The sequence below is a fragment of the Esox lucius genome, chromosome 12, assembly GCF_011004845.1.
Source record: "Esox lucius isolate fEsoLuc1 chromosome 12, fEsoLuc1.pri, whole genome shotgun sequence".
In the NCBI taxonomy this organism is placed as follows: Eukaryota; Metazoa; Chordata; class Actinopteri; order Esociformes; family Esocidae; genus Esox; species Esox lucius.
Genome location: NC_047580.1, coordinates 31464822 through 31481640, shown reverse-complemented (window position 1 = coordinate 31481640; position 16819 = coordinate 31464822). Strand labels below are relative to the sequence as shown.

At 38.3% G+C, this 16819-nt stretch overlaps 2 protein-coding genes across 2 annotated transcripts; both read right to left on the bottom strand.

Moving 5' to 3' along the window:
- Positions 1-599: 599 nt before the first annotated feature.
- Positions 600-4448, bottom strand: LOC117592779 (tumor necrosis factor receptor superfamily member 14-like). The gene is made up of 6 exons (XM_034295697.1): positions 2803-4448; positions 2346-2448; positions 1970-2251; positions 1324-1411; positions 1064-1242; positions 600-943 (listed from the first exon to the last, which is right to left on the bottom strand). Exons 2-6 carry the CDS (start codon positions 2446-2448, stop codon positions 804-806), a joined length of 792 nt encoding a protein of 263 aa, XP_034151588.1. The 5' UTR covers positions 2803-4448; the 3' UTR covers positions 600-803.
- Positions 4449-13427: 8979 nt separating this feature from the next.
- LOC117595376 (tumor necrosis factor receptor superfamily member 14-like) lies at positions 13428-14898 on the bottom strand. Its single transcript, XM_034295846.1, is given in 4 exon segments — positions 13428-13605; positions 13738-13825; positions 14452-14733; positions 14811-14898. Coding segments are annotated over 4 exon segments (636 nt in total).
- Positions 14899-16819: the final 1921 nt, after the last annotated feature.

Genomic DNA, 16819 nt, shown 5'->3' with positions numbered 1-16819 from the left:
CCATTTCCTGGGTGAGAGGGATCAGCCCCAATTATTGCCACTCGCCTCCGAGTCCTGGAGGTGTGTAGGTCTTGTAGAGACAGCAGATTGCAACCAATCAGCAGAGCGGATGATGCTACCAAGGACAAGGGCAGGCTGCAGCGTACCAGACGGTGATGGAGGAGGTCAGCATGGACTCTATGATGGCAGTGTAGAAATGCCCCATCAGTCTTTGGCAGGTTGAACTTTTTCAGCTGCCACAGGAAGTACATCCTCTGCTTTCTTTGTGAGCGAGGTGATGTTCAGCTCCCACTTGAGATCCTGGGTGATGGTGGTGCCCAGAAAGTGAAAGGACTCCACAGAGTTGACTGGGGAGACACCCAAAGCGATGGGGGGAGGGTGGCTGGGTTTCTCCTGAAGTCCACCATCATCTCCACGGTCTTTAGGGTGTTGAACTCCAAGTTGTTCTGACGGCACCAGGACACCAGATGGTCAATCTCCCACCTGTAGGCGGACTCAGAAATAAGTCAGATGTGGGTGGACTCATCCGCAAACTTCAGGAGCTTGATAGTGGTGACTGGAGGTGCAGCTGTTGGTACGGGGAGAAGAGTAAGGGGGACAGGACACAGCCTTGAGGGGAGCCGGTGCTGATGATCAGGGGGTCAGACAAGTGCTTCCAGGTTCCAGGGGAGTCCAGATGCTGGAGGATGAAGTGACGAGCCACGTTGACCACATCATCCACAGCCCTGTTGGCTCTGTAGACAAACTGCAGTGGGTCTAGAAGAGGGTCAGTGATGGTCTTGAGGTGGGACAACACAAGGCGCTCAAATGACGATCTGACGATCTGTAGTAATTAGGTCCTTTGATCCTTGACTTCTTGGGAACTGGGATAATGTTGGAAGATTTGAAGCAGGCCTGAATGCAGCAGGTCTCCAGTGACGTCCAGACACGGATCTGTACAGTGCTATAGGGTGGATGGGGAGACACTGTCAGGCCCTGCTGCTTTTCAGGGGTTCAGTCTCTTAATTAAACAGACTGTTAACGCCCCCCTCCAGGATTATACAACACCCTGAAATCATCTTACCTGATTTAGAATGTATTCTTTTTCTGACACATATAATTACAGCAATCACAACTGCCAAAGCCAGTGGCCCAAGAAGTACAAGTAGAATTAAACCTATAGGAGGGGAGGTTTGTGGTCCACATTCAGAGTCGGACCAGTGAGTTCCAGGTTTAATTTGCAGACGTTTCAAGGTGTCACATCTATATTAAGAGAATTGAGATGATTAACTGTGTTAATTATTGTAGACTTGAGATGTTAATGATTAGGAAAACAACACTTACTGTGTGTGTGGTTGACAGGATGTAAATGATCCATCTGAATAGGTGTCACCAGTACAGTTAGTACACACAGTGTCTGTAGATGGACTTCCTGCACAAACACATACAGAGTGCCAAGAATTTAGTTGAACTGCCCAATGATTCATTTAATAAATGTTTTTATGTCACTTTATTGTCTTATTAAAAGTTAAAAAATCATATCATATTTTCTGTGTCGAAATTGCGTGGTCTAACGGCAACATTTAAATCATGGGAGTGTATAGCAGTCATTAAAGGCCACGAACACAACACAGAGGAGTGGTACTTCACTGCTTTGTGCTACATGAGGTATCCAGTTATCTATTATTGAGAGGCCCCAGACAACCAAATAAGTGTGTGTGAAGCCAAGAACTCAAGAGGGGATTATATACTAGACATTATATGGTTAGGATAATACACTTATGTTATTGGATGACAGGCAGATAGTGGAGGGGATGTGCTGGAGATTTGGTCTGATATAAATATGCTGTAAAATTTGGAGAACATGTAAAAACTATGGAAGATCAACATCTTGGACTTATGCAAATAAAGAAAGTTTCCCCCTGACTTCTGGTTTTAATGATTTTGTTCGTGTATCAAAAGTTGACAGGATCCAACAAAAGCTACAAACCTTTCTGTCTGATGTATTGACCAGGTTCACATCTGCTGTGTCTCTGGGCTGCTTTACAACCATCCTTAGTTGGTTCTGTACAGTAGAACCCCTCCAGTGGCTCACAGACAGTGTCTGATGAAGGTCTACATGGATGTTTTACCATCAAACCAAAGCCTGGGTCACAGTGTGTACATGGTTTACATACTGGGAGACCATTGGGTTCATCAAGGTAGGTGGGGCCAATACAGGGAACACAGGAAGTACTTGTATATTCTGTACAATGTTTATAGACCCGTTGTCCTGCGAGACGGTAAGTTAATATGTCATAGGTGGATTGGTATTAGCATTATTTATTTTCATAATAGTACATTAAAAATACAGAGATGGTCATTACCTGGTGAACACATCGGACAACATTCATCATCTATTCTGTATTCAGCTGGACCACATGCAGAAGAGGACTTGATGTAGAGAAGTTTTAAAATGACTAGGTTCATCTGAAAGTGATAACCTTTAATGTATATCACTGGTGTTGAAGAATGTGTTTTTTATCTACCGAGAAATGTGTGTTTTTTTGTGACATACATTGCTGAAGTGGCATTGAAGAGATCAGGGTTAGAGATATTAAATAAATGAAATTGAGGAGTAATTAACAGTTCCAGTTGAGATTTGGGTTTCATATTATGGAAACTCAGATAATTATTTTATTGAGGAAATATTTATACTGATCATTTGCTTATCAAAGGCCATATTTCACTGCTGGAAGACTTTAAGACGTTCACAAAAGATAATCCCTCAACTCACGATCCATAAGAAGCTTTGCAACTTAGCCATTGTTCTCCAGTCCTCACCGCTTTACTGACAGAAGGTCCACAGCGCTGGATACTTGGGAATTGTGTGCTGTAACAGTGACACCATCCCTCTTGTTCAATGTTCCCATAGACCTTGAGACTAAATAATGAAACATTTTTAACAAAATAAATATGTTCAAAGGTAGCATTCTCTCATTCCAAATGAAAAATTCCATCTGACTATTTTGGTTTAATTTAATCTTTGACAAAGAAATAGTGTTCACACAAAAGGCATACCATTTTCAAACCATAAAGATGCTAAAGCTCTCTAGTAACATCTATGCAATGTGGAATCTTTACAAAATAATGGAAGACACCTCAGTTGCCAGTAGATCTAGGTTTTATGGATAATGAGCTATTGAAAAACTAAAGAAATAAATAGGTGAAATAAAAAATTCACGTTTAGTAGGTGTCATCTGGAAAAAGTAGTAAAAGGGAAAAGAAAATAACAATCTTCCATTGGTGATGTCAAGTATCATACCAAACTGGCCCGTAAGGATATTTATTCATATCATGACTGTTAACAGGAAAGCTTTTTTGTTGCTTGGGACACACAGTTTTAATTCACAAATTCGCACAATGCTAATAATGCTTATTCCAGGATGGGACAGAGTTGAATAATGGTTTAAAGTGAAAAATTACACCATGGGCTTTTAAGAACAACACAAGTTGTCTTATTTCACCCAAATATGAATCTAAGACCAACTATCTCTTTCACAGGATAGTTGCTCAATGACCCAAAAGCATAGGATCAGAAATTACCACAGAATACATCTCTGTGACCAGTGTGAACAGAAACTTTAAGTCGTGAGCTCACAAAGATGGAATTTATGGCAGCAAATGGGAACCACAATACAGAAACCACCTTGACCAGAGACTGGAACAATCCTGGTCAGTCATACAAAATAAACATCTGCTTGTAACGGGCAAAATAAAAATTTCCAAGACAATGAGATCATTAATGCAAAAGGAATGCCACACACAAAAAATAATTTCAGAAAACCCCTGTATTGGGCTGGAATGACAACGGAAAACACTCAAATGGTTTAAAAGAACTTCAGCAGTATCAGCCCAAGAATCAAACAGAAACCAGAGTTTCACATTCCAGAGACTCCATGGCTGCCATTGGGCACCAGTCTTTACTGTTAGTTGTCTATACCTGTCCAAGTATTCTGAAGAAATAGACAAAACAGGAATTGAAGTCACCAGCAGAATTAAAACAGTCAGTTTACTAGTGACATAATACCAAGAAAGTTGTACAAACAGGCACTGAACACTAACTTGCCTTGTATGCATTGAGATACGGGTATAAATTCTCCCAGACCAGATCCTCATGGACAGAGGGCTCCGTATACTCTTCCAAGCACCATCACAGTCCTCTAACCTGCCACAAAAGGCTGCAGCATGTATAAGAGCCAACACTACAACAACAGTGGTGCAAAATGACACCGTAAGATCTGTAGTACAGATGGAACAAGAGAAACCTCAGAAAAACACAGCAAACACAAACTGCACTGAGACTGACTTCACTGAGCTACACGCACCAGGGCTCCATAACATGACTGGGGACTCAGTTCTCACACACCACTAATAATAGCAGTCACAGACGTGGCAGACAAATAAGGCCACTGGAAATATAAAGACTTGCTATGAGCGGAGAGTAAAGCTTGAGAAGTGACAAGTGGTTAGTAGCTTGTGTGTTGTGGTCTGTCTAATTCTGGTTTAGATGCTACAGACAAACAAATGTGCTGTTTTAATGGAGTTAAAAGTGAGGTCTTGTGAGTTATAATTATATTTAGTTGATTGATGTGTCCTCCAGTTGTTAAAAACTATTGCATTGTGTATTGGGTTGACTATGACATAGAGTCAAAATATTCTACTGTCCAACAGGGAATTAAAGGTCCGGCATTTATAGATGCATACATGAACACTTAACCTGTTTATAGATGCATATGTAGACACAACCTGTTTATAGATGCTTATGTAGACACTTAACCTGTTTAGTGAAGTAGTGTCATATTCAGAGTAACTGAATATGTTGGCAAAATGTTTAAGTCATTACCCAGAACGTTTTGGATACCCATAAACAATACCTCCTCTATGCAGGCATTACAACTGGCCCAACTGACTTATTTAAAATAATTAAAAACCTGTGGTAGAGTCAAATATACTAAAGCATTCAGTCACTCAGGGTTCAAACCATGTAATTCATAATTATGATCAATATTCAGGTTACAGTCCTATTTAAAACTATTGAAGACATCCTCCCAATCTGAGACGACACGTACCTCTTTAAGTGTTTAGTTTAACTCCCGATGGGGTCGGGGACCCTGAAACTGGAATCTGATTCAAGCCTCCAAATTGTTACTTCCACCGAAGATCAAGAGAAAGGATACATGTTAACACCAGGTTTAAACAAGGCATCTGTCTTTTTATTCTCACATTCACGTACTCTCCCCCCATTAAGGGATTTTCTTATTGGATTGATTTCCTGCCTGTTGGGCCCTGTCCGGGGCCTCCCCCGGGTTGCCCAGCCTGGGTCCACTCTAGGTTTCTTCCTAAAATTCGGCCTTCTTAGGGAGTTTTTCCTAGCCACTAAAGTTCAACACTACTGTTGTTTGCTCCTTGGGGTTTAAGGCTGTGTGTCTCTGTAAAGCACTTTGTGACAACTGCTGTTGTAAAAAGGGCTTTATAAATAAATTTGATTGATTCTATGATAAATTGTGTTACTAATTATTGTCTTCTCTTAAATCCATCACATTATCTACTCTAATCAGGAATGGTTGTACTATTTGTATCTGTTTGCACCATTTTCAATAAGCAAACCTGAAACTGACCTTGATAATGTTGCTAGTTGTGAAAATGTACAGAAACTAAAAGGGGCACTTCCATACAGAACTATTTAGATTAGATTAAACTTTATTGTCATTGAACAGTACAAATACAGTACAACGAAATGCAGTTAGCATCTAACCAGAAGTGCAAATAGAAGAGGGCAAAACATTTACAAGTATTAAGTATATGTAAATTACCAGTGGAATGGGTAGATGTGCAATGAAAGTGTGAATGGGCCCAATAGAGGGCTTAGCCAAAATTTAGCAATTTAACACGGTCGACAAAAACACCTTTGGAAGTTCACCCAAAGAGTTGCAAATGTAATTTGATATCAATTGGTACAAATTCCGGGGACTCCCACTACACAGGCAAACCCACATAAATGATCAGAGACTAGGTTGGTTTGAGCCAGTAAAAATGATTTATTATACTCCAAAGACAATATTCATTTGACCATAACTATAAAAATAAGTTAAAAGCAGAACCAATGTAATAAAAAACAAAAGAATTAACAATACAACAATGAGAGGAGAATTTCTATTGTAAAGACTATTAAAGTGGAAACTATTTAAGTGGGTACAATGATCATCATGGGTGGATCGTATAACAAAAGACAAGGAATAAAAATGTACAACAGAAAACCAAATAACACACTGAAACCAAGGTTACTAATAAAATGAGACAGTTATACGTCACCACCTCTACAAATAATTTAAGCAACCACTAAGTTTCTAAAAGCTAAGCCAGATTAAAAGTCAGGAACCCTAAGCACGATCTCCAAAAGAAAAGACCTCTCCTCAATAAAAACAAAACGAAATCGTCACAATACACAAACAACCAGGTTCCAGTACCGATAAATAACATTTTATAAAACAAGTAAGCTAAATGAGTAAGTGTAAACTCAAACTAAGCAAAACAGCTGCGGCGCTGTGCACTACACGAACAGAATAAAAACTAAAGTCAAGATCTGCATGGCAACCCATGGCAAAACATACAGTAAAAGTGACATTCAAACAAAGCAAGAGTACCTTGATTGTCTCCTCCAGAAAAACCCACAAATCACACAGAGCGTCAATCTCGAATCAAAGAGCAGAACAGCACACCAGGCAGCAACAACAGCAGGTACTGTCGGAATCGGCGTCTTCTGAGCAACATTAAAGAAACACTTCCGGGTGACGAAAATCTGGAATTTTTCAAAGTAACGAACGAATTACTTAAAAACTGAGTTAAATTGAGTTTATTAATTGTTTGAGAACATGTACCTCTCAAAACATTGACAACAGTTCAAATATGATCATATTTAAGAGTAATTTCGATAAAAAGTGGGTGTTAAAACACGTTCCAAGGGTAAAATTCAGACAATGCCAATGACAGAATATGGAATACATATTGCCTCATAACTCCTAAACTATTGAATATTCCACAGAGAAACCAGTGTAGGAAATGTCCAGGAGAATGTGTAGAGTAAGACAAACCTGTCTAATCAAGGGGAACGTTGTGCTACATCTAGCAACACAATATTTCCACACCCTCTTTTTCCACAATGTAACTTATTGAGTCATACAGAAAAAACGATTTTATATGCCGCAATGAATGTATTGTAGGAAATGTTCAGGAGAGTGGATAGAGAAATTATATGCAAATAAATCAAGGGGCATTGTGTATTTGCAATTGTTGCTGGTGTTTTACTCCGCCCACCCCATTGGCCACAATGTAACTCAATGCATATGAAATATACACTCACCTAAAGGATTATTAGGAACACCATACTAATACTGTGTTTGACTCCCTTTCGCCTTCAGAACTGCCTTAATTCTACGTGGCATTGATTCAACAAGGTGCTGAGAGCATTCTTTAGAAATGTTGGCCCATATTGATAGGATAGCATCTTGCAGTTGATGGAGATTTGTGGGATGCACATCCAGGGCACCAAGCTCCCGTTCCACCAAATCCCAAAGATGCTCTATTGGGTTGAGATCTGGTGACTGTGGGGGCCATTTCAGTACAGTGAACTCATTGTCATGTTCAAGAAACCAATTTGAAATGATTCGAGCTTTGTGACATGGTGCATTATACTGCTGGAAGTAGCCATCAGAGGATGGGTACATGGTGGTCATAAAGGGATGGACATGGTCAGAAACAATGCTCAGGTAGGCCGTGGCATTTAAACGATGCCCAATTGGCCTAAAGTGTGCCAAGAAAACATCTCCCACACCATTACACCACCACCACCAGCCTGCACAGTAGTAACAAGGCATGATGGATCCATGTTCTCATTCTGTTTACGCCAATATCTGACTCTACCATCTGAATGTCTCAACAGAAATCGAGACTCATCAGACCAGGCAACATTCTTCCAGTCTTCAACTGTCCAATTTTGGTGAGCTTGTGCATATTATAGCCTCATTTTTCTATTTGTAGTGGAGATGAGTGGTACCCGGTGGGGTCTTCTGCTGTTGTAGCCCATCCGCCTCAAGGTTGTGCGTGTTGTGGCTTCACAAATGCTTTGCTGCATACCTCGGTTGTAACGAGTGGTTATTTCAGTCAAAGTTGCTCTTCTATCAGCTTGAATCAATTGGCCCATTCTCCTCTGACCTCTAGCATCAACAAGGCATTTTTGCCCACAGGACTGCTGCATACTGGATGTTTTTCCCTTTTCACACCATTCTTTGTAAACCCTAGAAATGGTTGTGCGTGAAAATCCCAGTAACTGAGCAGATTGTGAAATACTCAGACCGGCCCTGTCTGGCACCAACAACCATGGTGCCAGACGCTCAAAATTGCTTAAATCACCTTTCTTTCCCATTCTGACATTCAGTTTGGAGTTCAGGAGATTGTCTTGACCAGGACCACACCCCTAAATGCATTGAAGCAACTGCCATGTGATTGGTTGATATGATAATTGCATTAATGAGAAATTGAACAGGTGTTCCTATTAATCCTTTAGGTGAGTGTAAATGTACCAGTTTATTTATTTCTAAAGCCCCTTTTACATCAGCAGTTGTCACAAAGTGCTTTTATAAAACACCCAGCCTGAAACCCCAAGGAGCAAACAACAAGTCTTTAAGCACAGTGGCTAGGAAAAACTCCCTAAGAGGGGCCGAAATTCAGGAAGAACCCAAGAGTGGAACCAGGCTGGGTGAACATTTTAAGAGTACAAGTTGCAGGGATTGTAGGGCTAAGACTTGTTTTGGGGGGTCTGGGCATACACCCAAAACATATTTTCATCATGTCTTTTTAGAATAACAAAGGGTGTAAAATCTATCAAGGTAAGGTTATTTTTGGTCAAGGTTGGCTAAACGTTTCATAGTTCGTTTTAGACACTGATCTAATATGACTTCAATTCTATCCAAATAATGAAATTAAAGTCCACTCTGTCCTCGTCCATCCAACTATGTAGCCAAAACTATAGTTTATAGTAAATGAACATCTACATACATATTCTGTTTCTTAGTGAGATTTCTCTGAATCATTCTGAATCATTTCACAACAGATTTAGTCATTAGTCCTTGTCTTGTAGACTTCAGACAAGAGTTTAGTCTTGTCTGAAGTCTACAAGACATTTGTAGCTAGTTTACTTGCCTTCCGGTAAAGAAAAAAAGACTTATATTACTTGATGTCTGGTATGTCGTGCATGTCGAATTTCACAAACTGCAACTTGTCTAAACAATTTTTGTGCCCTGCTATGTGACCTTTTTACCCAAAACATTTTTGTGACACCGAAGGCCAACTGGCATTGCCCCTAAAATGACAAAATTCCAAGCCTGGTTATCACTGATAACCTTCTAATCTGTTGATTGTTCCGTACTGGTTTCCACCATGGTCCTATACATTTTGTTGGTTGATTTGTTTTCCTTTGAGAAGTTTTGTTTGTGCATTGTGCTTTGTTATGGCTCTTGGATAATTTGCTTTGCTGGTTCAGTTGGGTGGTGTTTCTGCTTTGTTTACTGTTTTATGTTTTCCTCAACCTGTTTATGGCAAAACAAAAGTCTGCTTGTAAGGGACAGAATAAAAATGTCCAAGAAAATGAGAACCTTCTTGCTAAAGGAATTATACATTGCTCAGCAATTAATGCAGCACACAGACGCTCACGTCAGAATACACTTACAGGCCTGGAAAGACTACTACTACAGAAAACATACAAATGGTTGAAATGAACATCAGCAGTATCAGCCCAAGAATCACAAGTCAACACCTTGGATTGCTTGCCTTGAGAAACGCTCCTGTGACAGATATGTAATTCTCCCCAGACCAGATCCTCATGGGCAGGGGCTCGGGAGTGCTCTTCCAGACACCAGCTGTTCTCCAACCTGTCACAAAATGCTGCAGTATCTACAAGAGCAAACAAGGTCACTACAAGAACAGAGGTGCAAAAGGACCCCACTGTTAACACAAACTCATGCAGTGAGACTGACTTCACTGAGGTAGAGCCACACCCACCAGGGTTCCAGAACTTTTATTTCAACAAGAAACACAGCGTGAGACCACGGTCTCTTTTACAGCAGGGCCCTGTGTATACATGTTTACATACAGTTTAGGTTCAATGATTAAAAACAAAAACCAGTGTACAGACAAAACAAGACAGAGAGAACAGACAAAACAAGACGCACAAACCCAAGACTATGTACATTGTTTTAAACACCAGTGCTATTCACCTGCATGAAGTTGTCCACCTACCCAACGCTAAACAAACGATTGAGCCTATATTGAGTCAATTTGGAGTTGGGTGGCTGGTGACGTCTTAACCTCTAATCAAACGTCTAACATTGAAAAACATTGATGCAGCACAAACCAAACTTTAACGACACAAACAAAGGAATTAGCCTATTTTGACTCAATTTAGAGCATGTTGGGGGGCTGAGTGATGTCATCACCAATAATTAAATGTTTAATATGTAAAATACAGAAGCAGCACAAACAAAAATCTTAACGGCACAAACCGGCACAAACAAACAAGACTATTTTGGTTGATTTTGGAAGATGTTGGGGGGGGCTGAGTGACCTCAGAATGACCTATAAAAAATTATTGAATATCTATAAAATGATAGCAGCACAAAATAAAATGTTGAAAGCACAAACGGAGCACAAACGATTGAGCCTATATTGCCAAAGTTATGCGTAGGGTGGGGGGCCAACTTCACGCAAGGTGTGCTATTCCCTCTGTGGCCTTCATCTTTTTTATTACTCATATTTACATACTTTCCCCCCAATAAGGGGTTTCATGATAAACCGATACAGTTAACTCATTTCTCTTCTGTTAAATCCATAACACCATTCTAAACCTGTTTAGTGCTATCTACTCTAATCAGGAACTATTTGTATCTGTTTGCACCATTTTCAATAAGGAAACCAGAAACTGTGCTTGCTAATGTTGCTATTAGTGAAAATGCATAGAAACTAAAAGGGGCACTTCACCATAGAACTAATTAATGTACTCATTACTAATCTCATTACTTGCCATAAAATGGCAAGATCTCCTCAACACAGCAAATTTTTATTTCACAATAGGGTCCATTTCCTCTGTAGGCTACTGGTCTGTTCATTTAATCCAATAAGTAATGGGTCAAATATTTCTATCCATCTGCACTATTTTCAGTTCAGAGAGTAAATGCCACATCTTCCCTCCAAGGTCTGTGGGAATTTCGGCCGGATTTCACTACTTGGACATTTTGGGTCCTAGATTTATTTCTGTAACAGATACAACCTATAATGATGTATCCTGGTAATAACAACCCCTCTGGCTACAATAAAAACACATAAAAACAGACTTCTGGGTCACTATTTATAAAACTCATCTGTTTGAAAGGCAAAAAAAATGTTTTCGGAAAACATTTCTGCCATTCATCATAAAGATTTATTTTTGAAAGCATCATGAAGTTTTGTGTCAATGGTATTTCCTCATACTTTCATGCCTTTACTATCAAATTACACTGTATGTTGAAAATAATGAAATAATTAAATAATAGAAGGTAAAAAATATAGGCACCCCCAAAAAATGTGGTTCTTCTACCTAGAAATAAAACACAATAAAATGAAAGATAATTATCTTATCTCACTTTTTTTGCATGTAATGACGCAGTCATTTGTAAGTCATTTGTCAACCAAACATACCTACATAGTTTAGAGACATATAGGCCAAATACAGAATTAGCAATTAGCAGTAGCTGTGGATTTGAAGGTCCTGTGTTTGAGTCATTACACAGTGTTACTTAACAAAAGATATTCTAATATAAAAATTATGAATATTGCCTGGCCTAATGATGATTGTAACTACGGATTATTGGTGTTTTTTAATACGATAGCATAATAATTTGTTTCAGCACTAGTATAGGTACTAGCTACCATGGGCATAGAGACACTCCCCAACACATAGCTAATTTATGATTTGGTAACTTGGAATTATTTTAACCACGTGTCCCTAGTGTGCATTGTGTTGAATGAGGTCTTGAGTAATGTGCCACACAATTGCCTGGAAAGCCTCAGAGATTCAGAAAGACTCATTCTGCTATCACTATCTACCAATATTACTTTTCCCGTTCCTCTTTCCTGTGGCACTGATGTCACTAGATGCATTACTCACACAAAAGGACAGGTACTAATCCTATTCTACAAAGATGAAGCCAATCCTATTAATGTATAAAACACCACCTGGTTCCACACTAGTGTCAGTCAGTGCTCTTATTGTCAGGTCATCACAGTCAGTTTGAATTTAGTCTGAATGTGTTGGACACAACTGTACTTAACTAGAATACTCACACACTCATAGTTAGAACATACATTCATTTGGTTAATGATTTTTTTTATTAAAATACAAAAGTTGATTACAATTGTACATGTTAGAGTGATCAGACAGAACCCAATAACCTCTTCAGATGCAGAAAAGCTCTCCTTCATCCATTTATTGTCTCCAGAATTGTTTATAGAGGACTGTTCTAATTGGAGACCTGCCTGTTATACTCTGTTAATGAATTACAGCTCATAGAAACAACTCAATTAAAATAGATTATAAAACCATCATAAAAACATTTAAGTGCAATACAATTCATCAGGATGTAAAAAAAATACATATGTACAAAATATACATATATTTATATACTGTACTATGATTGAGGATTACTACAAGTCATGATTTGTATCAAATGTGTTCCATTGTGATGCATCATGGGTAACTGGTCATCACTGTCCCTTGTGATTCAGTCTGTAATGGAATCATATAAATCCATGGTTACAACAAGTGGAGTCCATTTCTTCCATACTGGTGTCCTGGACGTCTCATTATGAGAGTCTGTATGTTTTTTGTGTAAAAAATAATATATATTGTCACTAGATTCACAATTTCCATTACATCCACGGTGATTCTGTGGAATCATTTAGTAGAAGTCTTTAGCCATCACTAAATTCACAAGTTGATGTTCGTGGTGATGTTGTCAGATCATCTGTAGATGTTTTTATTTCGAAGGCAGTAACTAACAAGATTTTCAACTGACTTTCTTTCAAATGTGAATCCTGGAGGAAAATGTTGACAGTATTAATATAATGCAATATATCATCCACCTCCTCAACACATTCAATATGATATAAAGTTATGGGTGGGGGAGGGGGCATTAACATACTCTGTAGAGGTTTGTTCATCTGTATGCATATTTACAAGCCCCCTGTGCTTTGAAAATACAAGAATCAGAATTGTCGGATATATGATAGTAAACATTGACGTTTTCATTGTCTGTGTTCATCCTTAGGCCATCAAAATAACTGCTGTATTGTGTACAATTCCAAAAGAAAAAAAAGTCTTACTTGCTTTTAAGGTTTTTCCTTATTAATATGAATATGATAGTCCCAGTTATTAAAAAAATGAGCACCAAAACTGTAGATACAGTTACAGGTATAAGAGATGAGGTCTTTGGTCCACATTCGGAGTTGGACCTAAAAGTTCCAGGTTTAATTTCTTGAAGATTCAAAGTGTCACATCTATATTAAGAGAAAATAGACGAAATATGAAGGACAATATGGTGATCCAAAATCATATTTTAAATGTCTACGCATATTAATTTATTATTGTAGAGCTACATTTATTTTTTGAAGGAAGCAGAAAACACTTACTGTGTGTGTGGTTGACAGGATGTAAATGATCCATCTGAATAGGTGTCACCAGTACAGTCAACACACACAGTGTCTGTAGATGGAGTTCCTGCCCAAACATATACAGGTTAGAAAAATTTACTATAACTGACCAGTGTTTCCAGATTTATAGGAAATGTGATGTTTTAATTACTTACATTATGAATTAGATTTGTTTTTTTTCAAGCAATTTGTATTAAATATTTTAAGAAGCTGTGTTCCTGTGTGTGTTAATGGTGTGGGCGTGTCCCAGTTATTAAACATATGAATGTGAGTAGAACAACTCTTTCTTCTCAGGAGTATGTCACTTTTGACATTTTTATAATTTTTCAGACTAAGATAGAGCATTCATCTTACTATAGCTAGGTAGGTCAACCAAAAGCCCAGTGAGAGTTAAGAACACTTTTCCATGAAGTAATTATCTTTAAAGTCTAAAATTAAAGAAGAAATCTGTGCTCCTTTAGGGATAGGATGACCAAAAGAGCTCTAATAAGAACAGCAGGGAATATTTCAATTGTTTCTTTTCCTTCAAATAAATTATTTGGACAACAACATTATTTGAGTATGAAAATAATAAAATAATTTAACAATGAGATTTTTGACAGGTACTTATATTTCAACCAGTATATCAATCCATGTCAGTCCACCATAGAAAGATGATTACAGTGAACTTGAATATGATGAAAGGAAGCCTACCTTTCTGTCTGATGTATTGACCAGGTTCACAGCTGCTGTGTCTCTGGGCTGCTTTTCAACCATCCTTAGTTGGGTCTGTACAGTAGAACCCCTTCAGTGGCTCACAGACAGTGTCTGATGAAGGTCTACATGGATGTTTTACTATCAAACCAAAGCCTGGGTCACAGTGTGTACATGGTATACATGTAGAAAGACCATTGGGTTTATCAAGGTAGGTAGAGCCAATACAGGGAACACAGGAAGTACTTGTATATTCTGTACAGTGCCTGTATACATGGTTTCCTGTGGGACAATAAGTCAATATGTTAGCAGATATTTTCTTCATAATAATCCATTTAATATACATAGAATTTCCTTACCTGGTGAACACATCGGACAACATTCAACACCAATTCTATATTCATCTGGATTACATGCAGCAGAAGACTTGATATTTAGAAGAATCATACTGAAAGCTAGTGAAATCTGTAAATAAAGAAATGTTATATATCAACACTGTTTAAAAATGATTTGTCTGCTGTAAAAGGAGTGTTTTATAGTGCCATACAGAGCTGCAGTGTCATTGAAGAGATCAGGGTTAGAGATCTATTTCTCCCTTTAAGAGTGTGCTCCTAATCTCAACTCATTACCTGTATAAAAGACACCTGGGAGCCAGAAATCTCTCTGAGAGGGGTTCAAATATTTATTTCACTCATTAAAATGCAAATACATTTATAACATTTTTGAGATGTGTTTTTCTGGATTTTTTTGTTGTTATTCTGTCTCTCACTGTTCAAATAAACCTACCATTAAAATTATAGGTGGATCATTTCTTTGTCAGTGATCAAACCTACAAAATCAGCAGGGGATCAAATACTTTTTTTCCTGACTGTACCTTTTATTTCATTAACACATCTCTAAATGTCAAAGTGAAACTAACTGTACTGCTTTTTACTGCATTATACCCATAGGTAAAAACTGTACTAAATAGAGGAGCTGGTCACTTACAATGTCAATGGTGTTGCCTGTCTCCAGTCTTGACATCTGCCTATAATGTAGTTGTGTTCTATATCCACTCACATAGAAGACTGGAACCTTTGGAACTTTAGAATTTAGCTCCCTATTTCAGTGTTGTGGATTGTCCTGAGAGTGTGGATCATGGGAGTAGTGGTGGTTATATGGGGGTGGTCATAGTGAAAGTGAAAACTCACACAGGAAATAGAGGATTCATGGCACTGAGCTGACTGCTGGAAATCAGGACATTCTTGGGGAAATTATGAATGTCAAAGAGAGAGAATTAGTCATGAGAAAGAACAGTGGACGGAAACACTTTAGATTAAAAAATAATACAAGAGCTTAGTGTAGCGTGATGTCATTGGGAGGCTTGAAAAGTGGTAGTAGAGAGTTAATAAAAGATCCTGTGACAATGAAATATATAAAACAAGATGCACCTGCAAGCTTAGTTCAACCGGCCCGTAATGAAAAAATTATAAATGTTGTTTCCCGCACTGTTACCTGGGTTTCCCGCGCGCTGGAGTCGAAAAGAGTACATCTTAACTTCCCTTAACTTTCTCCCAGTCATTCTCTATGGTAAGTCTTATCACTACGGGTTTGTATTTGTATTTGTTTTGTGGCGCTGTAACCTTTTTCCTATAGGCTAACGTTACAGACACTGACATTTTGAGTGAAAAATATATTCAAGGTTATCAGGAGCTATTTTCAGGTCAGCCAGTCATCAACTAATTGCAAATACACTCAAATTGAAAAGAAAAACATGTTGATTAGAATACTCACACACTCATAGTTAAAACCTTGAAGGATTTGCTATCACCTCATGAAAAGTTCATTTATCCATTTATTCTTTCCAGAATTGTTCACACAGGAATGTTGTACATACTCAAATAATGGATTGCAGCTCATAGAAGTAAAATAATTAGAAAAAGGTAAATCTGTCATCAATACAGCATAAGTAAGTGAAAACTCTACTATACAATACAACATATTGGCCGAGGATTGTAAGCAGTTAAGATCTGTGCCGTGTATTAACAAGGCGCTGTTGTTAATAACTAGGTGTGAAAATGTAGTTTTCATTTCAAATTTAACCATGACTTTTTGTAAAACATCTATGTGTGTCTTCATAAATGTCACACTTCACCAGTTTGCAGAGGTGGGGGACTCGAGTCACATGACTTGACACAATTTTCATGACTTGTGACTTGCTTGATTAAAGTATGAAAATGACTTGACTTTGACTTGAGAACAAGTTACTTGAGACTTGACTTGACTTGAAGTGGAAGACTCGACAATGACTTGAACATATAATAAACAAACAGTAGTAAAATTATTTTATATGTTGTGACATCAGCACCACTAATCAGCGTATGTGCCT